At 54.2% G+C, this 21416-nt stretch overlaps 7 protein-coding genes across 7 annotated transcripts; 4 read left to right on the top strand and 3 right to left on the bottom strand.

Moving 5' to 3' along the window:
- Nucleotides 1-5953: 5953 nt before the first annotated feature.
- CC77DRAFT_943700 (hypothetical protein) lies at nt 5954-6962 on the bottom strand (the record flags this gene model as incomplete). Its single annotated transcript, XM_018534924.1, has 2 exons — nt 5954-6661; nt 6723-6962. The coding sequence occupies 2 exons, from the start codon at nt 6960-6962 to the stop codon at nt 5954-5956; spliced, it is 948 nt and encodes a 315-aa protein (XP_018382223.1).
- Nucleotides 6963-7640: 678 nt separating this feature from the next.
- On the top strand, nt 7641-9425 carry CC77DRAFT_1023575 (hypothetical protein). Its single transcript, XM_018525687.1, has 2 exons — nt 7641-7711; nt 7757-9425. The coding sequence occupies exon 2, from the start codon at nt 7822-7824 to the stop codon at nt 9370-9372; it is 1551 nt and encodes a 516-aa protein (XP_018382224.1). The 5' UTR covers nt 7641-7711; nt 7757-7821; the 3' UTR covers nt 9373-9425.
- A 13-nt stretch (nt 9426-9438) lies between these two features.
- CC77DRAFT_355435 (hypothetical protein) lies at nt 9439-11282 on the bottom strand. The gene is made up of 3 exons (XM_018531346.1): nt 11043-11282; nt 9969-10993; nt 9439-9912 (listed from the first exon to the last, which is right to left on the bottom strand). The coding sequence occupies exons 1-3, from the start codon at nt 11182-11184 to the stop codon at nt 9505-9507; spliced, it is 1575 nt and encodes a 524-aa protein (XP_018382225.1). The 5' UTR covers nt 11185-11282; the 3' UTR covers nt 9439-9504.
- A 446-nt stretch (nt 11283-11728) lies between these two features.
- CC77DRAFT_1052949 (hypothetical protein) lies at nt 11729-13416 on the top strand (the record flags this gene model as incomplete). The annotated part of the gene is made up of 3 exons (XM_018527722.1): nt 11729-11746; nt 11804-11896; nt 11951-13416. The coding sequence occupies 3 exons, from the start codon at nt 11729-11731 to the stop codon at nt 13397-13399; spliced, it is 1560 nt and encodes a 519-aa protein (XP_018382226.1). The 3' UTR covers nt 13400-13416.
- Nucleotides 13417-13516: 100 nt separating this feature from the next.
- Nucleotides 13517-14854, bottom strand: CC77DRAFT_1023576 (NADH-quinone oxidoreductase). Its single transcript, XM_018525688.1, has 3 exons — nt 14308-14854; nt 13973-14238; nt 13517-13922 (listed from the first exon to the last, which is right to left on the bottom strand). Exons 1-3 carry the CDS (start codon nt 14601-14603, stop codon nt 13792-13794), a joined length of 693 nt encoding a protein of 230 aa, XP_018382227.1. The 5' UTR covers nt 14604-14854; the 3' UTR covers nt 13517-13791.
- A 210-nt stretch (nt 14855-15064) lies between these two features.
- On the top strand, nt 15065-17380 carry CC77DRAFT_1064689 (GPP34-domain-containing protein; the record flags this gene model as incomplete). Its single annotated transcript, XM_018528754.1, has 9 exons — nt 15065-15220; nt 15270-15287; nt 15340-15420; nt 15474-15522; nt 15573-15611; nt 16047-16414; nt 16473-16719; nt 16776-17269; nt 17330-17380. The coding sequence occupies 9 exons, from the start codon at nt 15065-15067 to the stop codon at nt 17378-17380; spliced, it is 1503 nt and encodes a 500-aa protein (XP_018382228.1).
- A 627-nt stretch (nt 17381-18007) lies between these two features.
- CC77DRAFT_996223 (SNF5-domain-containing protein) lies at nt 18008-21405 on the top strand. Its single transcript, XM_018536479.1, has 2 exons — nt 18008-20614; nt 20664-21405. The coding sequence occupies exons 1-2, from the start codon at nt 18500-18502 to the stop codon at nt 21006-21008; spliced, it is 2460 nt and encodes an 819-aa protein (XP_018382229.1). The 5' UTR covers nt 18008-18499; the 3' UTR covers nt 21009-21405.
- The last annotated feature ends 11 nt before the right edge of the window (nt 21406-21416 follow it).

Raw genomic sequence — 21416 nt, forward strand, 5'->3', positions numbered from 1 at the left:
TGTGAGAAGATGCGTGATGGAGTTTTGCTTGTTGCAGGTGCTTTTCGTGTCAGACAAGTAGGCGTGTGTCAGTATCAGGTCATTATCATTATCGTATGCGCGAGACAACCGCGATGCTGGGACCGCGTGTTTGATAGCAATGGGACTTGGCGCGCGTGGCAAACGGACCGATGTGGCACATTACGATGTTCGGGCGTCGGGCTGCCATGAGCGCGATGGCGAACGCGTTGGGTTGTGTAAATGTTGGGACGTGAGGATTCTTTTTCACTTGTTTGCCAGGGCAACAATGCCATTCCGAAACATGGCAAAGGCGATATCGCATTTGGCTGCCGCGGCGTAGGAGGCGTTGCGGGAGTAAGCAATGCATGTTTGTTTTTTTGCTACGTGGGAGATGGGAAATGGAGATGGGGGTGCGGGGAACAGGGAAGAAGCATGATGTACTGTATGCGCAGACTAGAAGATGGACTAGGAACGATAGATCTACAATGGAGAGATGAGAGGACAGTAGGGCATGTTTCTAGTGGGAAAGTAAGTCAGGAACCCAGTGTGGAATGCAGGCAGGCAGACTGTGGGCGTCCATCAAGCGCAGCCACAAGGCTAGTCGATAGGGCCAGGACCTAGTCAGTTCCTGCAGCAGAGGCCAGGATGCAATTGGGAAGACGAGTCTGAAACGCAATGTCGCGGGCAGAGGGTCATGGACTCAGGCACCCCCAACAGGCGGCGCACGAGTCAGGACGACGACTACTTCGGCGACGCGGTGCCCTGGGCCCCTGAAGCAGAGCGGTTGCGTGCAGCACAGAGAGTCGCTGGTCTGAGTCGGGTGTTCGTCCGGAGCATGGGAGGAGAGGGAGCCGGGTCGGCCGGACAGGGGTATCTAGCATGGGAAGACTAGGCTGTGTTTGGAAGACCCCTTCTCCTTGGCGGCATTGTCGCTCCACAGGGCCGTCTCTCGTCGCTGTACGTACGACATATTCAAGATAGACAGCACCGTTGCACGACAGCACCGAAGACGCCGCCCGCCACGCCTCGCCGCATCATCGCCGCCTGCCCCAGCGCGTTCCTGCTTGCGGCAACCATGCCTGCATGCGCATTGCATTAACCGCTGGCTTGGCCTGAGACACGCATTCCTGCCTCGACGGGAGTCGACAAACCAACATGAACACCACGACCGCCCAACCGGATAATCCCTCGCACCGCCGCCAGTCGTCGCGCAGTGGCTCCATCTCGTCGTCGTCGCTGCACCGGTCCGCCTCGCTGAGGGACTCCAACGCGGAATCGCCGTCTTCGTCCACCAAACCCCCCCACAAGCGGGCCACACCGCCCCCGGCCTCGTCCAGACGCCGCTCCAGCGCTGCCAACGGCGCAGCAGATGGCATTGCAGCCTCGCGGGACGGCCCAACTGCCTCTGCGAGTCTGAACCGCTGGTCTCAGAGCACCACGACCGCCAGTCGGGACCAGCAGGAGCGGCGCGATACACACCACCAACACCCGCACGCCAACCACCAGCACCACCCCAGTTTCTCGCGCAAGCTGAGCATCACCACCACCTTGCCTGCCACGACGCCCACCACCGCCAATGCATCTGTACCGCACCCGCAATCGCCCTCACGCTCGCCCACGTCGAGTCCCCGCCGACACCGCCCTCGCTCCCCCGTCTACGACCCCCCGTCGTCTGTGACGGCGCCCCCAAAGATACCCTCGCTGCCTCCGATACTCCTACCCTCAACCGTCTACGACCCCAACACTCCCACGAGCACTTCGACTACCAACAACTCACCCTCTGCATCCAGCCTCTTTACCCCGAACCTGCTCTCCGGAAACCAGCCACGCGACTACTTCAACTCGAAACCCACGCAGCCCCCGCCTGGCCAGCGGCCTCCCTCGCGCACCACAAAGGCTGAAAGAGTGTTGGGCAAGTCGCCTCTCGGGTCGCCTGCGGTCCTCCACGAGGCCGACTCCACTTCGGGCCCAGGTCGGCCCTCCACAGGACGAAGACCATCGATCGCTGCGGCACCCAAGGAGAACGCCCAAAAGCCCCCGCCGAGCGCGGGTCACAGGCAGGCCGCCTCACGGGACCACTCGAGGAGCCAGAGCAGAGAACAGTTCAGATCCGCCAGCAGAACCCACGCCCGGAGCCCCAGCAGGGATCACCTTCGCAGCGAAAGCAACGCCAGCGCTAGGCTAGACGACGGCCACCAGGGCACTCCTCCCCGCACACGCGAGCGGAGGGAGAAGGACAAGAAGACAATGCTGTCGCGCGCCCTGCAAAAGGCCAACACAGCTGTCCTGCTCGACAATGCGCAAAATTTCGAGGGCGCCATGGAGGCGTACGAGGATGCCTGCAAGCTCCTCCAGCAGGTCATGATCCGCAGCTCGCAAGAGGAGGACAGGCGGAAGCTGGATGCTATTGTAAGTTACGCCTAAACCTTGTCCAGAACCCCGGTGCTAACCCAGGTAGCGAGTAACGTATACCAACCGCATAGAAGAGCTACGACGATTAGATCCTGGCTACACTAACCACAGTGGCAAATCGCTACCGGCTCGTCCTATGAGCGGGGAATCGCTGGACGAACACCGCTCAATGCTGCTCCTGGATGACGACGAGCCGCCTGCAGTCATTGAGACTGCCACAGTATCCCGCATAGTTAACGACCGTTCCATATATGATACCCCCTCCATGGGCGAGCCAACATCGGCTCCCTCACAGCAATTGCCCCTTCGTTCAGGTTTCGAAGGTCCTCGTGAATCTGTCATATCCACAGCTATCCGCGATGTGCAAAGAGGCATGCAGAATCCACAGTTCAACCTTCAGCCCCCGCCTGGGCGACTTGCCCCTTCTACCTCGTCTGTCCGATCTTCCACTGCCGAGTCAATGATGGACCGTGTATACATGCCTCCGCCACTGTCTCCAAAGCGGTCCAAGTCTCCTCTCCTTAGCGGAAAGACCGACTCTGAGCCCGGAGAATATGGCCGGTTACTGCAACCGCAACAGACAGTCAAGACGAACCATCAGCGAGTACACAGCAACGAGTCAACATCATGGCTTGATACTATAGACGAGTCTGGAGGCTCGTCGTGTTCATCCTCAGTGCATTCCATGTCTCCTGGAGGAGTACGCCGAAAGCATCTACGAAACGCAAGCGGAGGAACCGAGGCAGAATTCGACGCGGCGCTTGACGCAGCTGTCGAAGCTGCGTACGACGACGGCTACGAACCTTATGATGACGACATGTCCACCCCTGCCGATATGATAGCGACGAAGCTGCGAAACGTGGAACTAGCCAAAGAGCGCGTACGTGAAGCCGAACGGGAGGAAGCTATCGCTGCAGCCAAGTATCGTTACAAGGAGACGCAGCTTCGGAGCGAAGGACTCCCACACGTGCGCGAAAGTGCTGAGATAAGATTCAACGACGAGGCGGATGAGGAAGAGCGGTTATTGGATGAGATGACGAGAGAGTATATGCTCGATGGCTTCGATTTCGATCTACAGACAAAGTCGTCATTACCGCGGCAGTCGGACTCGAGTGGCTTTTCTGGAAGCACGTACAACAGTTCAGTATCCTCGCACAGAACGACGGGTGGTACATCACTTTCGACGGTTGCGGAGGTGATACACCCGACATCCAAACAGTCATCCACACATGCCCCTCCCTCCGCGCCTGCTCCATCTGGTGCTTTGCCTGCATTGCCTCCTGTTCCGGAATCACAAGCATCGCAAACGATTGACACAGCAGAAATTACACCACGACCAACCACCGCAACCAAGGACGCAGCCTCAGTACGAAGCCGGAGACTATCAGGCCAAAACGCAAAGTCTTTAAAAATCGAGACTTCTGTACCACCAGTCCCGCCAGCGCCGCATACGGAGAAGCCTCCGGTGCCAGCTAAGGACGCGCCTACCGATCTTCCTGTCCAGCCCAAGTCTGCGGCACCAACATTCAGCACTACTAAGCCAACATTAGACTCCGCGTTCAAACTGCCCGCGCTGCCGCAAGCGTCCCAACAATCTGGCCTCCGAGCTCCATCGCCTCAGCCTCCCCTCTACAGTCCTGCCGAGACTGCTGCCACTGTTTCACCAGCGACGCCCGCCCTTGGTCATGCTGTATCCAACGAGGCTGGTCTTGTGCCAGGTTCACCAAAGACTGGGAAAACCTCAGCCATGGGAATTCGGAAGAACAAATCCTCCCTTAGCCTGAAGCAGCGCAATTTGTCAATATCCAGCCCAGATGGCTCAGATGCGTCCATAGGAACGCCACTCAGCACGACCTTCTCCATCACGGGGCGGAAACCCAGCAATGCCGGACTAGCAATGCCAACACCTAGCATCCCCACATTCAACGTTGATGGTCTACCGAGTGGAGGGATGCACTTGTTTGAAAGTGATATCCACTCACCGTTTTCGCCCGGTTCGCCAAGCCCAGCTGTCACAAACGCACCGATACCCCTGGAGCCATGTCCGGATTCGTATCTACTGAGACCGTTCTGGCTAATGCGATGCTTCTATCAGACGATTGCACATCCCCGCGGTGGATACCTCTCAACTAAGCTTTTTATTCCTCGCGATGTCTGGCGAGTAAAGGGCGTTAAGCTAAAGAACATCGAAGACAAGACTGCCAACTGCGATATGCTTACAGCTGCCTTGCAGAAGCTAGCGTCTGTGGATACGAACGATGCAGACGCTGTACTTGATGAGATGCAGTCTCTGGAGCTAGTGCTTGATCAGGTACAAACCCAGCTAGCGAAGAAACTAGGCAACGAAGTCGGTGTGCAGTCCGTAACTGCACTTTTCAGAGACGCGACTACAGTTGGCGAAGGTGCGGCGTCAGCTGATGGTGTCGGAAAGCATGGGTCTCAAGACCACACTGCCAAGGGTGCTGTTGCTCAGGGCAAGTCGTATCTTGCATCTTGGCGGAAACTCCGATCAAAGAACTCCGGCGTCAACCTTGCTGGCATGGCCGGCGGTACCAAGGGTGCTGAAGTACCCAAGGACAGTCTAGTCATGTCGACGCTTCCCATGACAAACCTCCCAAGCATTCGCTTTGCCAAGCGAGACATTTCCGGTGTTGTGTTTGAGGGTCCCAATGCAAGCTATATGGGTTCTTTGGCGCGGTTATTCGATGCGGTCCAGATACTAGGTATGCTTTCACATCTCCTCACCATGGTGCGTATACTAACAAAACCCCTTAGACCAAATCGCACGCCAAGTCGAAGATCCAGGTCTCAAGCATTCCTCCCCTACACATGTCGGTCTCGAGCTATCCACGCGCCACGCCGCCGAGTTCTTCGGTTTCTACATCTGTCGGTTTGTCCTTACCGATGTCACCCTGATGCTGGATAAATTCATCAAGAGAGGTAGTGAATGGGTTTTGGTTTAGGTCCCAAGAAGACCTTGATGTGATGTGTTTTAATGTATGGTCTGGTAATGAGATGAGACTTCTTTTCGAGTGTTCCCATCACCCATGCTTCCTTTTTTGATGGACCGAAAGATGATTATGAATCAAGAGGAGGACAAAGAAGAGGATGAGGTCGGAAAGAAATGAAGGATGGCATGCAAGGGACTGGTGTTGAGTTTTCTCTAGTCAAAGTCATGAGGTTATGGATCGTTTCGCCTTGTTGAAGCGCCGGATGGCGCTAACTTGGCTTTGTTTCAATGTTGTCGTTGTTTGTTCGTCATTGCGTTGCATACTGTCTTCGAAGATATCCACCCCCCAGACTCATCTTAGCTTGTCGTTATTATTATCGAAGCATATTTACATCTCTGCATTCAGAAAACTTTTATCTGCTCATGTGATACACTTTTATGTGTCTGGGATCAATCCAGAGAGTTGAGGGAGTCGACATGATCTGAGACAATTTGCGATTCATTTGAGAGAGGAAGGCGGAGCTATTCAGTAGGCTAAGTCTGTCCAAGGCTAAGAGAACAACTGTATAAAGAGGCCAAGCAAGAAACGATTCACACAACAAAAGGCCGGCCCACCCTCGCCTTCTCAGCAGCGGTAGTACTCGCATGCTTTTCCTCCGCCTGCACCATAACACCGCCATACGGCCCAGTCTTCTCCTGAGCTGACGCCTTGTTTCTTTGTTCCCAGCGATTCCACAATTCAAGGTGCGTATAAAACCTACCATCCTTAGGCGGTGGCCTCTGAACTTCCGCTCGACCCAAGATCCCTGGCCTGTTCGAGGTTGATGACGGCGAAGCAGACCCCGCATCATCATCATCACTTCCACCGCCCGGCAGATTGAGAAAACGGCTCCATGCTGTCGACGCACTTTCCAAACTACTGCTCGCTCGGATAGTGCGTATAACAGCCTGGGCGGTGATGAGATTACTCTCGAGCATTGCGGTTTGGAACGTCGTGAGAGTTTGCTGGAGGCCGGTGACAGCTTCGGTGATAGGGCTGTTCATTTCGCGGTGGAAACTTCGGCCCAGAGTTGTGAGACTGCTGCTTAAGTTGGGTATGGCTTGGACGTATTCCATGTATGGGGTGGTAAGGTCAACAGTGATGTTGTTTACTGTGGGCGTCGTGGTGGGTAAAACACTAGGCAATGCCAGACTGGCAGTGATGGGCAGTGTGGGCGTGGGTTGAGTAGAAGGCGTGGATGTTGTGCCGTTGATGGGGATGGAGGTATTCGCAAGATTGTCTGGCAGAAGCCAAGACGTCTGTTTTTGTTACGTGTCAGCAATGGCCGCATAGCAGCTTGTTTCGAGGTAAGACACATACTCTGTTCGTGTCCAGCTGGAACTTTTCTCTCAGTATGGTATTGGTAATGTTGTTGACAAGGTCTGCAGTTCCCATTTGATCACTACCACCGAAAACATTGAAGCCGAAGCCACGGTTGGGATTATTGGGATCCCCGATGGCACTTGCTGCCGCATTGATGACACTCCTCAGTTCGACAAGGTCCTGTACGGCGGGTGTGGCGACGGCGGTGGGGACCAGGATCATACCCGTGACGAGCATCGTGCAGAGCAGTAGGCAGACCTTGTGGTGAGCCAAAAACATACTAAACTGACAATGCGGCGAGGAGATACTCCGAGATGTTAGACGTTTAGGTCAGAGGTATTAGAGGAGTGTCAAAGTATGCTGCTAGGAGCTAGAAGTGTCTTGAGTAAGTTGTTGGTGGGTGAGTCTCGAAGACTACGAGGCATAGCTGGCTTCTTATGGTATACGTGGAGAGCTAGAAGAAAAGGAAACCGCGATGTTTTGGGAGGCACGTTGCTATGGATGTATTGAGTTGGAAAGTAAGTGCGATGAATGATTTGTGGTAAATCTGCAAGCATCGCCGAACACGGCATGGTTATCGCGACATGACTATTTCAACACTCCTTTGAACGGTGACTACCTGGCTTCCCTGTCGTAAAACTCCTCGAAGATGGCCATAACTAGCATCGCCAGCTTGACTTTACATGTTAGATAAGGAACCTTGCTTGAATAGCGGGTCTCTGCGGACTGCTTACAATCAATGATTTATCTCCCGTTTATTCCTCTGCTCCACCACTCAGGAACAACTTATTTAGTCACTGAGTACGATATCATTGGAACCCTCAGGTGATTTAACCGCCCGGGTTGGTTCTAGCTTCTTGCTTGGCAACAAAACATATGGAGTAACCTTTTACGTTCGCAACTCGCCTCGTTTCTGCTCATGTGACTCTTTGCTACTTTCCCGGGTATCTACAGCATGCTCACGCAGTAGCTGCGGCGAAGATATAGTAATGTCCGCTCCTATCTTTACATCTCTTTCTAACTCCAATCAGGCCCCCCGCCCTCGCTAAGCAAAGAACCAACCTCACCACTGATCCATCACGTTATATCAATCAACATGCCGCTTCGTGAGATCGACCCAAATTTCGAGAGTGAGCTCTTCGAACAGGCCAAGGCAGCGTTAAACGAAAAGTTCGGGAATTTCCAATATTGGCTCCCGCTGCCGCTCCTCCTCATCGATGTTAGTGAACATGTGGAGAAGCAACTGCCGTGCCATGAACCTGTCGAGGAAACCACCGCCATCAGTGCCCACATGTCGGTGCGCATCCGTGCCTTGTATGAGAAGTTGACTGCCGCATACAAAGAGGTCGAGGATCCGCCAGCCCGCATCGGCATGGAGCTCATAATCGAGCCGCAACGATTTGACCCAGAGGAGCCAGATTGCTACCATCGCAGATATCACTCGCGCCGCCTGCAGCTGCACGACCCAGAGACACTACCAGACCTGCCCTTTGTGAGTCAGCTGACCATCAGATCAAGGTGCGGCGGGGACGCCGACACCGCGGAAGACATACGCCCTCTATCTACCCTCGTGCCACTGCAGTGCCTCGTCCACCTGCCGGCTGTACAAGAGTGGAATGCCAAGTGGTTGTGGGAGCGGCCCATGCCCGCCTCCACGACAAGTAGGGTGATGAACGAGCACTTGAGCCGGCCGTGGGAGGGCCCCCTACGAGACGCCCGTCACGAATTCGGTGCCGCCATCATGAACCAGGAGAAACATCTCTGCGGGAAAAGGATCCCGACCAGTCTGACCAGGGCCTCATTGCACTTCTGGCCTTTCTTCTCACTCGCCCAGCATGACCAGTCCGTGGCCCGGCCAAATCTGATCTATCCCGCGGATAAAGACCCGGTATCTGTCGGCCTGTGCAAGCTCGGTACGCAGCTAAGCCTGTTCGACGTACGTGCTATGGTCACTTCAGACCTATTCCCTAGTCCCGAGGCATCAACCGACCACCAGTGGTCACAAATGCGGCGGTTCCGGCTCGAGTTTCATTGCCTTCGTCCAGACGGGCGGTGGTACTTTATCGGCCCTGGTGGCGAGGATCCACACGACTTTGAACAAGGAGGGTACAAGATCTCAGACGCAGAACACTACCCCCGCGAAACCGACACGGACGAGGATATGGACCTCGACGGCGAGTACCACGACAGCCCGACCGGCGGGTCTGAGTACGATTACGAACTAGACATGTTTCGCATCGAGCCCTGTAGGGAGCGAATCGAGCCCCTGCTTGCGGCATTTGCGAAGTCTCTGACACGCGACAATATGCCGAGCCTCGAGGACGCTGAGATTTTCACGCACCTGTGGTGGCAACCTTCAGACGACAGAGAAGTGGAGGAAAGTCGACTGCCAATGGATAACGGCCACAGATGGGGTGTCAAGTTCATTGCTGGGCGTGGTGATAACAAGCAGAAGGACGGCGATGCTGTTGCTGCGGCACCCACTCCAATCGTGCAGTGGCAGGTTGGCGACTGGAGGCCCAGCGAGGAGGTCATGAGTTTATTCGAAAACCTAGGACGACAGGAGTGGCTCGATCTCGAGTGGAATAGGTATAGATATACGGCGGGGTTCGACTTGCTAGGAAACTCTCAGTCTTCACCCATATAGTTGGGCAGACAACCAGAATCCTTTGTTGGAAATCTCGAGAACAAGTAGCCTGATATCTTTTTTAGAAATCCTTGTTGCTATGATAGCACACTATGACACACACTTCCATGGACTTTGGCCACTACCAGCTTATCATAGAGTACCCGTAGAGCCTCCGCTTGCTTTCTCGTAGGCCCTCCACCATAGTCCCATATTCGCCGCGACTAACAAGTCCATCATCTTCAGGCCCTCATCTTCCAGGATGATCTTGCCCAACTTTGCTTGCTTGCCACCGAAACCACCACCCGCGAACTCCTGGCCTAGAGAAAGATCCAAACGGTCCAACGAGTTTCTAGCATCTTCGGTTTCTTCATCACGGCTGAGTGACAAAGACGAGTTGTTGCGACTGTGACGCCCTCGACGAAAGAATGACGAGCGTTTTGAAGATTCCTCACCTCGAGGCGTAGTACCTTTCGAACTACTCGGAAGGTTGAATCTTACTTCACTAACCGTCATGGCTGTGGGTGGAGCTCCTTGAAGTCCTGGGACGACATGTCGACACTGTTACAGCAGTCAGCATCATCTATGGCGCATCGTGTTGATATAACTAGAATCACCTTTAACGATCCTCCACCTATCCCTGTGACAAACTCGCATCGGCCGTTCCACGGACTTGTAAAGACGTAACCACGGAAACTCGTTTGTCTGTCAGAGACTTGAATGCTACTGTACGTCTGGTCTTCCCGCGTCATGAGTGGGGGAGTGGGAGCAGCCCGCACATCTGTCGACGCAGAGTTGGTCTGCGCATAATGATTACCTCTAGAATCAGGACGCCCGTTGTTGTAATCATGGGAGTTGAGTTTTCTGTGGCCAAAGCCACCTGTATGCTGTGACCCTTCCATCCAGATTCGTCGGCGGAACACGTTCTCATTCGCTGACGGGTGACTCCCTGCTTGGAATGATTGGATAGATGTGCCACTATCCCGACTTGTCAGGAGAGGCTTGCCAGCTGTGTCGGAATGAAGAAACTTGGAGTAACCTGGATTGAATACGTCGATGTACATTGGTGCTCCGATCTTTTTCTTGTTGCTAGGATCACTCGATGTCAGGGAAGAAACATCTAGAACAGGCGGATCTTCGATGCGAGCAACGTTCCATTGCGCACCAGACGCAGGATCACGCCGAATTAGGGTGAGAGACGCACTGGAACGCGATGGGTTCTCTGATCGTCTGCGCGGTGAAGGTATCGGCCTTCGATTTTCTTGGTTATGCTGGCTGGAATCGAATGACCGTCGGGGGCTGTCGCTGAATTCTGGAGCGAGCATCGCAGACCTCCGCGCATAATTTCCCGCATCGATGTTCTGGTTGTTTGAATACTTGTTTATAGATGCGAGAGTGCTAGGAACAGGTTTTCGAACAGGAGCTGTAGTTATGCCAGGCACCGCTTTCCTGGGCACGATAGGTGTAGAGACAGAGTTGAAAGAATCTTGACTCTGCTGTGTATACTCTGAATCCTGAGATTCAGGAGGGTTGACAAGATAGGCATCTTCTGGTTGCTCAACGTGGACGAAATAGAGTGAGCTCTGTATGTCTTCTGCAGTTACCACCTTTTCCCGCGGCTTCATCGGAGATAAGAAGACATCTGAAGCACGTTAGGCCTACATCAGAGGAAGACATTTTAACAGCCGTACCTCTGCTGCCAGGAACACGGGCGATATACAATACTAGTGGCTCATGCCTCTCATGGGTAGGATTCCTTGGATAAGCTGGTGGGTTGGAAGCAAGAGCGGTAAGCGACGAGAGAGATCGGGCTTCAATGATCGGCATAGCCATTAGAGCGAAAGACAATGGCAGTATTGTTAGCTAGACAGCGTCGAGGTGGATGTTTATTAGGAGATGACCAGTGGTCTCCCGGGCGTTGCCTAGGATATATTAAAGGCAAGCAATGACGAGGTTGTGCCTGTGTTCGGGTGGCTGTGCGGACGCGTCTCCACCGACTATTGATGTACAGCAAACAGATGGTCTTGGCCTATCGTCGTTGAGCGCGAGAGACAGGCGGATCTGACAGGCGCGCATCATCAACGGACTCGCGGCGCTTTGCGGGCAGACGAGGCTGATGCTGGTGAAGGAGCCTGGAGCACGCGAGCCTGCTTCGAGTCAAGGCTGAGCGGGCGGTGGCTGGGGCAGCGGTGATTGATTGGTGCAGCAACCAAGGGTCCTAGCGCTGAAAGTCTGCGAACATTTGAAATCTTGGCCTTTGACCTCGATTTTCGCGACCCGCACACGACACGCTCGCCCCGCCAACTCTACGCCCTGGACCTTTCGGAACAAGGACAGACTATACTACCAAGAGTACCCAGTGTCTGTTTTATGCGCAATGGGCGACAATCTCGAGGTATGCATCGCGGAACGACTGCTGCCGGTCGTTCTCGCCGCTAACTGAGAGCTGCAGGAGCGTTTGAAGAGCCATGCCCGGGCTTTCGAAGGCCTCATGTCTCTGATACCTGCCAAAGACTACTACGGGAAGGATGAGAGTATCACTAGCGTATGCACCTCTTCTCTTATGGGCCTCCGCTTTATGCTGACATAATGTCTGCAGACGCAATGGCAAAAGAAAGGGAAGAAGCAGACCCTCGAGGAACGACAAGCAGCCAAGCGAGCGAAGCTGGATCCTGCATCACACAAGAGCGCCAAAGACGTCATGGACGAGAACGCGCTAAAGCGGAAGCGCGAATTGGAGGGTGAGGAAATATCTGAGCCTGAGTCGTCGGACCTCGACATGGACATCACAAAGGAGAAGCCTCTTGAGGGGATCAAGAGCAAGGCAAAGAAGCAGAAGACGCAGCCCGCCGAGCCAGTAGTCGAGGAAAACGAAGAAGCTGCTGAGACACGGCCTTTATCAAAAGCTGAGGCTAAGGCTGCCGCGAAAGCAGAGAAGCGAAGAGAGAAGAGGAAGGAGAAGCAGGAGAAGAACAAGAAAAAGGAGGAGGCCAAGAAGTCGCAGCAGACGTCGTTCCAAGATCTCGCCGCCGCCAAGCAACCTGAAGAGGACGAAGTCGAAGACGACGACGAATCTGCAGACGAACACGAACACCCAGACGAACGCATAGAAGCTTTGGACGTGAGCGGTCTCGTCGAAGAGGGTCAGTCTACCGCTCCCTCCACTACTGCCAATTCCAACTCCTCTACAGCCTCGGTCGCGTCAGCCGCTTCATCAAACTCTTCGTTACCTCAGTCTGGCGAAGAAGCACCACAGAAGAAAGCCAAGAAGCCGTACACGATCGACCCGCAAAAGCATGAAGATTTCCGCGCTCGATTAAACGCAAAGCTAGAGGCCATGCGTGCGGCGCGAAAGGCCGACGGTCCGGATGGACGTCCTGCGCGGAATCGAGCAGAGCTAATCGAGGCACGACGGAAAAAAGAGGCCGAGAAGAAAGCTGCCAAGAAGGCACTTCGTCAGGATGCGAAGGAAGACGAGGCTCGTCAACAAGCAGAGGAGCAGCTCGCACGGATAAGAGGCGGTTCGGGCTCACCTTCCATATTCCCAGCGAGGTCGCCGGAGCACGAGCGCAATTTCAACTTTGGCAAGATTGCATGGGATGGCGCACAGCTTGAGGGAAATCTTTCCGGATTCCTCGAATCCAAGAAGAAGAAGGGCAAGTCAGACGCGAAGACTGCATTAGAGGCTGCGCAGAAGAAGCAGGCTCGTCTTAACGCCTTTGATGAGAACAAGCGCAAAGACATCCAAGAGAAGGATTTGTGGCTCGCCGCTAAGAAAAGGGCACAGGGTGAGAAGGTGTTCGACGACGTCAACCTTCTAAAGAAGAGCCTCAAGCGTCAGCAAAAACAGAAAGACAAGAGCAAGCAAGAGTGGAAGGAGAGGTTGACCAATGTCGACCAAGGAAAGGCAGCGAGGCAAAAGAAGCGAGAGGAGAACTTGAAGAAGCGCAAGGAGGACAAGGGTCAAAAGGGTAAAAAGAAGGTTAAGAAGCCCGGCAAGAAGGTCACGAAGCGACCGGGCTTTGAGGGTACTTTCAAGGGGAAATGATTATGAGGCTGGGTGGAATGACGGTACATAAAAGGAAAAGGAGGTAGCATGTGCACTATTGGAAGGCATTTGGCGTTTGATACCATATCATGGCAGGCATCGTATATGAGCGTTAGGAGTATCAGGGTCTTGAATATTGCGATGTCTTTTCCTCGATTGTATTAGTTCAAATGTCAGTGCTGTCTCGCAAAACAATAGGAATGCATCCAATCGGGCCCTTGATCGCAGCACACCCAATGTCCACATGTATGTTCTCAATAATTTGAGTATCGCCCACAGTTGTTGAAATGGTCCCTTCTTGTACTGATGCATTGACAAATGAAACCCGACTGGCTGTGTCAGGCGGAACCGCTCCTCCTATATATACAGTAAACTCGCACCACTCCTCTACATTATCTGTAAGGCGCATCCGCACGAGCAGCAGCGGCGATCTCAGGCTCCCACTTGTCTCCGTTTGCTAGCAGCTTCTCCTTGTTGTAAAGCAACTCCTCTCGTGTCTCGGTGGCATACTCAGCATTGGGTCCTATATCATGTTAACACATACTTTGGAGCTCACGGATGACGCGGACATACCCTCAACAATGGCGTCGACTGGGCAGCTCTCCTGGCAGAGACCGCAGTAGATGCACTTGGTCATGTCAATGTCATAACGTGTGGTCCTCCTGCTACCGTCCATACGCTCCTCAGCCTCGATTGTGATGGCCTGCGCAGGGCAGATGGCTTCGCACAGCTTGCAAGCAATGCAACGCTCCTCACCCGTGGGGTACCGTCGCAGAGCGTGCTCGCCTCGGAAGCGGGGTGAGATGGGGCCCTTTTCGAATGGGTAGAAGATGGTGTATCTTCAGAAACGTCAGATCGGGTATTCTGGATGTCGAGCATGCTACCAGCCTGCGCATTGAGGTACTTACGGTGGTCGGAAAAACTGCTCCAGCGACACGTACATGCCACGGAACATCTCCATAAGCAAGAAGTACTTGCCGGCGCGGTCCAATGCACCTTCTCCTTCATCCCATCGCTTCGGCTTTGGTAACCGGAAGCCTGGTGGTGGGGGTCCTGCTGGAGTGGCGGCTCGGGATAGAGTGGTAGAGAAGAAGGCGACGGTGGCGGGCGAGGGGAGGCGTCCAGACGCGAACTGCGGTGACCGGAGCAGCGTGGCTGCTGGGCGGCTGCGCGCCAACATTGTCAATGGCTTTGCGCTGGCCATTGTGAGCGTGGTGGAGTCGCTGGCGGGTTGGGGGGTTGCTGGCGGATATGGAGGTTGTCGTCAAGCTCGAAACTTGAGGTTGTCGCTTGTAACGCGGAAGCTGCGATTGGCCGAGAAGTCCAATGACGGCAACAACAGTGGGAGGCAACTCCGGGGTCAGAGATTTGTACCTAGTGATCTTGGAGGGTCTGTGAATGATCTTCAAGTCTGACTTGGTCTTGTATACGAGTTGTTGTGATTATTAGAGGTGCGTCTGTCTGCTCGTACTGAAATGCTTCCTGACGGCTGACTAACGTAATGTAACTTTAGTCTGAAGTTCTAGTCGAGCATCAACATCACCACCACCACCACCGACCCTGCTACCTCGCACGACACCCTCGCAACCCGTCACAATGTTCCGAACAGCACTTCTCAGGTCCGCCCGGTCCGCTGTCCGCGCTGCCCCACGATGCCAGGCCGCAATGGCTCGCCCCGTTGCGCGAAGCTCTTTCGTTCAGCCAAAGCAAATGAACCCCTCCGTATACTTCCAGGCTGTACGATGCTACGCCGCGAGCGCTGGTCTGTCAAAAGATGAGGTCACTGGCAGGATAATGGACCTTTTGAAGAACTTCGACAAGGTAACGACTATGCGACTAGATTTTTAGGCAGTGGCTAACACAGAAGCAGGTCACCGATGCCTCCAAGGTAGCTACCATACGTGTGTGAGGGCTCGGAAACAAATACTTACAGTTTGCAGTTGAACGGCGAATCGCACTTCCACAACGACCTCGGTCTCGACAGTCTGGATACCGTAGAAGTAGTCATGGCGATTGAGGAGGTTAGTTGGCCTGCACGCGATACACGAAAGGCACACATCTGACAATTTGGCAGGAGTTCAGCATTGAAATCCCCGACAAGGAGGCCGATGCCATCCACAGCGGTATGTTCTGAAGCGCAGCGTCAGATTTATACATACTGATGATATCACAGTCAAGCAAGCAGTGGATTACATCATGGCTCAGCCCGATGGTAAGTCTCAAGTTGCAAAACGCAAGGTTACTTGATACTAATCAAATTGCAGCTCACTAAATTATATTGAGATCCGCGCTGGGTGAGAGATGATGGATGTGGAATTGGTAGTCGGTCCTACCGGCATCGCTATATATATGCCTCCTTGTAAAACAGTCGCCTGGGTCGGCACCGTGTACTTCTGATAGAATTGACGCTATCCACCTCCCATTGCTCTGGCTATTGTGTTGTTGGACGCCTGTTTACTTGATTGCTGAGGCGTGCGTAACTAATCTTGGCACATCCGAGACCGAGCCCTGTCCGCTGATAGATGTGGCACGAGAATCAACCCCCAACTCGAAACCTGCACACGCGCGTTACGATACCCCCTTTATCGCTACATTGCCGTGATCCGCCACGCTCTCTTACATCGCCTTCACCGAAAGTCCCACATAGTCCGACACGGCGTATGCGCAGCCCAAGCGCCCTCATCCCTGCGCCCGTTGAGGAGCATCACCCATAATTTCAACAAACACTCCCCACCCGTTCCACAACCACACCTGATGGCTTCTAGCTCTGGTCTGACGCGCCGGAGAGGAGGCGGCGGCGCTGCCGGCAACGGCGAGGACGAGGGCAGCCGGGTCAGCTCGCCAGCACCCAAGCGCAACGACGACCGCACCCCCGAAACCTCCTACGAAAGCTCCGAGAACGGCCACAAGATTGCATTCGATCCCCGCGATATCAGCGAAAATGCAGAGAGGAGCAAACAGCCAAAGCTGACGCTCATGGAGGAGATTATCCTTATGGGACTGAAAGACAAACAGGTGTGTACACCGCAGGCCGCGGGCGGGCTAGGGGCAGCAGGCTGATGAGTGAGAATAGGGATACCTGTCGTTCTGGAACGACAACATCTCCTATGCGCTACGAGGATGCATTGTCATAGAACTGGCCTTCAGAGGCCGTGTGAGCATGCAGAAGGACTCGAATCGACGCCGCTTCCCCCTCGCAGACAGGGTCATCGAAGTTATTGATGACACGTTGACTGGAGAGGTCCTACTGGACGAGGCCCTGAAGATGATGAAGTCGAGCGAGAAGATGAGCGTCAACTCCTGGATCGATCTCATGAGCGGTACGTCTATGGCGTGGCATACCAAGGCTGGTGCTCGACACTAACTATACAAACAGGAGAGACATGGAATCTCATGAAGATTGGCTACCAACTGAAACAAGTACGCGAACGACTATGCAAAGGCCTCGTCGACAAGGGCATCCTGCGCACCGAAAAGAAGAACTTCCTCCTGTTCGACATGGCTACACACCCCGTTGCAGACGGCGGCGCAAAGGAGGAGATTCGACGTAGAGTCCGGAACGTTCTCACCAACCGTACCGTGGTCCTTCCTGGCAGCCAGTTCCTCCCCGAAGAGTTGGAGTTCAGGGTGCTTCGAACCATCACCATGGTCTGCGCCGCCTATGCCGCCAACGTACTGGAGAATGCCTTGACAACGTTGGGTCACGAAGCGCGGGAACGGGCTTTCGCTCAAGTGGACGAATTGCTGGCAGAGTACTCACAATGGCCCTTTGCAAAGAGGCAGGGGGGTTCACAGGGTGTCGGCGCAAACTTGGGTCAGCTCATCACTGACGAAGTTAATGGTTCCAAGGATAAGGAGCTTCAACTTGAGGTAAGCCGATTGCATTTCGATTCCTAAAATGACGACAGAGCGCTGATGATTGAACAACAGGTTGTTGCTGCGTGCTTGAGTGTCTTCACTCGACTTGACTCATTGCTTTGAGCGAACAAGACGCATCAAGAGCAGTGATATATTGGGCTGCAGGGAGAGGGGCGCATGCCCCAGCAACAGCGAACATGAACGTTTGGAGCATTTACAGCCAGTAGATCAGACGCATATAGCCGGCGACTTGTAAGCGGCGGTGTGTCCGGGTCGGGTATGGAAAATGTAGGGTATTGTCAGTTTCTAGCATTGATGCAACTACGACGGATCTGGATGCGAGGGCGTCGGAAAGCGATGACGAGGTGTATACCAGACGCTTCTTCTTCTTTTCTACTAGGCGGTTCTTTCCATAAAATACAACCTTTATTCAATAACGAACAAGGTGCATTACACGGTGGCTTTTACTCGAAGCTTGCCTAGCTAGGCATGCGCTAGCATTCGTCATGGCGTCGCACGTGATGAGTGCGTGGAGACGATGGAGTGTGAGTGTAGTTATGTGGAACAGCCGGTAAGAAGGATCATGGCCTCTGCTCTGGTGAAAGAAACCACGACTAACAGAGGCTGCGGCTGCGTTGGAGCGTGCTGGGCAGCTTCAGTGTTCGTTATGGGCTTTGGCTGGCTCGGCGCTTGCAAGCGGCAGAACTGGCTGCTTTGGCGCAAATCCATCAATGCCTCTGCCTGACACACAACACATCATTCCAAGTTCCGAGCTTATCCACGGCCGCGACCCCGCCCAAGGTACCGCAGCAGGTGTTTCGCCGATTTAGGTTCCTGCCAATACTCTCGCCTGTGAAAGGCTTACAGACGGGCTGCTGCGCGCTTGACTACCCGATCGGCACTTCTTTCCCTGGACAGCCAAACAGAGGCCCAGCCCAGCCCTGTGACCTGTGACGACGCGCAAATTGCATGTTCCCAAAGGTATGTGTTCTTTTCTGTATTGCTGCTATTAGTTCTCATGGTCGCGGCGCCATGGATGCGCTTTCTTGAGATGGCGGCGCTGTTGTTGCTGTCGCCATGGCATCGCGCACCCGCCCCCTTCTTCTGCCAGGCGCGACCGCATGGGACGCCCATTGACCCACTCGAGCCTCCATCACTCCTTCCAGCCTCCATGCCTCGGCTCTAACAAGGGCAGCAAACACGCAGGTCGCTCCTGCCGCGCGCATTATAATTCACCACGCGATGCCCTCTCCGCCGCTAGCCGACTCCCAAGGCCTCGATCCCGCCCACGGCGCGTCCACAAACGGCAACAGCAGTGAAGGTGCTGTCCAACCCGCAAACGCCCCAACCAGCATCAATGGACCCGACAGCGCGTCCAACGAGAACAACGCGATTCGAGACGGAAAGCAGAAGGCCAAGGCTGTCATGGCGGCTTCTGGCTTGAACCTCACCGGCGCGCAGGGCGACACGGCATCGCCAGCGCAGCCCGAAGCCATCAACGGCGCGTCGCCTAGTAGAAAGCGATCGCGTTCGGGAACCCGCAAGTCTTCACGCACGCCTTCTCACGACGATGGCGCGAAACCCACAACCTCGCAGGCCCATCTCCTCGACCGCCACATTGCGCGCGACCTCCTCGACAGCGTAAACAAGTACGAGCGCAACAAACATTCCGAGAAGGTCTATGGCGAGCTGAACGACCTGCGCCATTTCTACCGCGACGAGGTATACCCTGTCCGACGACAGAACCCCGGCGCCATCTTTGGATATGGCTATGCTGGCTACGGCAACGGCGTGACCGACATACCACCCGATCCCAGAGACCCGCGAGCCCTACCGCAAACGAAGCTGCTATATCCCGAACATGCCAAGCGCGCCGGTCGTCGACTCGCGCCGCAACTCAAGGTTTCGAAAGAGAAGGGTTTGCAGCAAGCAGACCAGATCGAAGAGCTTGTGCCTGTGCGTCTGGACATCGAATTAGACAGACTGAAACTACGCGACACTTTTACCTGGAACCTCCATGACCGTGTTACCAACCCTGTGCTCTTCGCCCAGACCCTCGTCGAGGACTTCCAGATACCACCCGAGCTGCGTCAGAACGTTATGCAACAAATCGATCGCGAGATCCACGAGCAGGTTCAAGACTACTACCCTCACGCTTTCTTCGATGATGAGCCTCTGGACCCCCATCAGCCATACTCGGCATACAAGAATGACGAGATGCGGATATTGATCAAATTGAACATTACCATTGGCCAACACACTCTTGTGGACCAGTTCGAGTGGGAAATCAACAATCCTCTGAATGCGCCCGAGGAATTTGCAAGGCAGATGGCTGCTGATTTGTCACTGTCCGGAGAGTTCACTACCGCCATTGCCCATTCCATAAGAGAGCAGTGTCAGATGTTCACAAAGAGCCTGTACATCACAGGTCATCCCTTCGATGGACGACCAGTTGAAGATACCGATATCCAGGACAACTTCTTGGCCTCACCACTCCCCTCTGTATTCCGCCCGATGCAGTCTACAAAGGATTACCAGCCGTACCTATACGAACTGAGTAACGCTGACCTAGAACGAGCCGAACTATCGATTATGCGCGAACAGCGGCGCCAGAAACGATCTGTCAACAGACGTGGCGGCCCTGCCCTGCCAGACCTTAAAGACCGCCAACGGACAGTACGCACCTTGGTTGTTTCTTCAGTCCTACCTGGTGCTGCAGAAACCATCGAGGACAGTCAGCTCTTCAAGGCTACACGCAAAATTAGAGAGGGCCGCCGTCGTGGTGCTGATGGAAGCTCAGACGAATCGGATAGTGACGAATCGGTAGTAGACTCTCCCGCACCTGCGCAACTGACCGGAGGTACTGCGCGGACCCGGGGTATGCGTGGAGCTGCCACTGCTGCTCAAGCTGCTATGCGGTCCGCTATTGGAAGATCAGCAACCCCCGAAGTGTCCAACATTCAACCTCATCACGAGCCACGGGCATCCAGATCACTACGATATGAGGCGCGGGAAGAGAGTGTATCTGAGCCTACAACACTCATAGTCAAACTCCGCATATCGCCCGTCAAACTTAGGGAATTGCAGAGAAACCCAAGGGCTTTCGCAAAGCCCGCCTCGACTCCCATGGTGGCCCCCTCGCAACCCCCAACACGAAGCACACCTACCGCAAACTCAATGCCACCTCCACCATCACCAGCCATACCTACTCGTTCAACCCCAACCGCATCAGCTTCGGTAGAAGCTTCGCCGAAACCTCCGCCTACGCCCACACCAACGACCCAGAACAAGCAGTGGCAGTACAGGCCGGATGGTTCACTTGAGGCACCTTGGCCAACGCCCGCCGTTTCTCAACATGTAAGATCCTCGCCCATGTCTACGTAGATCTCTGACTAATCCACATCAGCCTCCCACTCCTCCGTGGCTTCAACAAGCACTCCAGGATCTACGTGATCGAAATCCCGGCGAGCTCTTCGAATCTACTATGCGCTATGCTGTCATGAATGAGCGCTACGAGGACCCGAAGACGGGCGATATTGTGTCCCGACAAGTCAAGCTTGATACGCTACAACCAAATGCCCCCCTGCCAGCGAACCACAAAGCATATTTCTTGCCGCGAATCCGGTGCATAGACTGCCCGGGCAAATTGTACAATGCTGGACCCGAGCAAACAGTCAATAATTTCGAACTACATCTGAAGAACCGCGTACATATGGAGAACGTGCGCAAACGGACTGGACAGCCTTTGTAGGGCAGGGCATCCAGACCTTCTGGCAGCGCGAATAGGAAATGATATTCAGAAGCATAGCGGGGTCTTTTTGATATATGCAAGCGCATTCTAGGGTATAAATTCCCGTGTAAAACAGCGGATCAGTTGGGAGCATGTGGAGTTGGGCATACAGACAACGTGCTGGTGCATCGGCGTTCTCATTTGCCGGCTACAACTTGAAAATCAGTTGTTCCGTCTTGGATTACCACTTTGAAGAGTGGACACAATCGCAAATTTTGATCTTTGTCCGAGGCTACTTTAAGTACCTTCCTACTTCTTTTCGTTGCTGGTGTCGTTTGTAAGGTATAAGTAGGGGTTGGTAGTCTTCGACGCAGCAATGTAAGTAGGCGTCAATCACTATTATTCACATCTTCAAGGCTGTGCAATTGT

The sequence above is a fragment of the Alternaria alternata genome, assembly GCF_001642055.1.
Source record: "Alternaria alternata strain SRC1lrK2f unplaced genomic scaffold CC77scaffold_20, whole genome shotgun sequence".
Classification (NCBI taxonomy): domain Eukaryota; kingdom Fungi; phylum Ascomycota; class Dothideomycetes; order Pleosporales; family Pleosporaceae; genus Alternaria; species Alternaria alternata.

Coding starts and splice junctions, on each gene's coding strand:
- CC77DRAFT_1023575 (XM_018525687.1), top strand. CDS start 7,822: ATGCCGCTTCGTGAGATCGACCCAAATTTCGAGAGTGAGCTCTTCGAA.
- CC77DRAFT_355435 (XM_018531346.1), bottom strand. CDS start 11,184: ATGGCTATGCCGATCATTGAAGCCCGATCTCTCTCGTCGCTTACCGCT. Junction 10,994..11,042: donor CCGTGTTCCTGGCAGCAGAG/GTACGGCTGTTA, acceptor AACGTGCTTCAG/ATGTCTTCTTATCTCCGATG. Junction 9,913..9,968: donor TAGGTGGAGGATCGTTAAAG/GTGATTCTAGTT, acceptor CTGCTGTAACAG/TGTCGACATGTCGTCCCAGG.
- CC77DRAFT_1023576 (XM_018525688.1), bottom strand. CDS start 14,603: ATGGCCAGCGCAAAGCCATTGACAATGTTGGCGCGCAGCCGCCCAGCA. Junction 14,239..14,307: donor GAGCAGTTTTTCCGACCACC/GTAAGTACCTCA, acceptor ACGTTTCTGAAG/ATACACCATCTTCTACCCAT. Junction 13,923..13,972: donor AGTCGACGCCATTGTTGAGG/GTATGTCCGCGT, acceptor AACATGATATAG/GACCCAATGCTGAGTATGCC.
- CC77DRAFT_996223 (XM_018536479.1), top strand. CDS start 18,500: ATGCCCTCTCCGCCGCTAGCCGACTCCCAAGGCCTCGATCCCGCCCAC. Junction 20,615..20,663: donor CGCCCGCCGTTTCTCAACAT/GTAAGATCCTCG, acceptor AATCCACATCAG/CCTCCCACTCCTCCGTGGCT.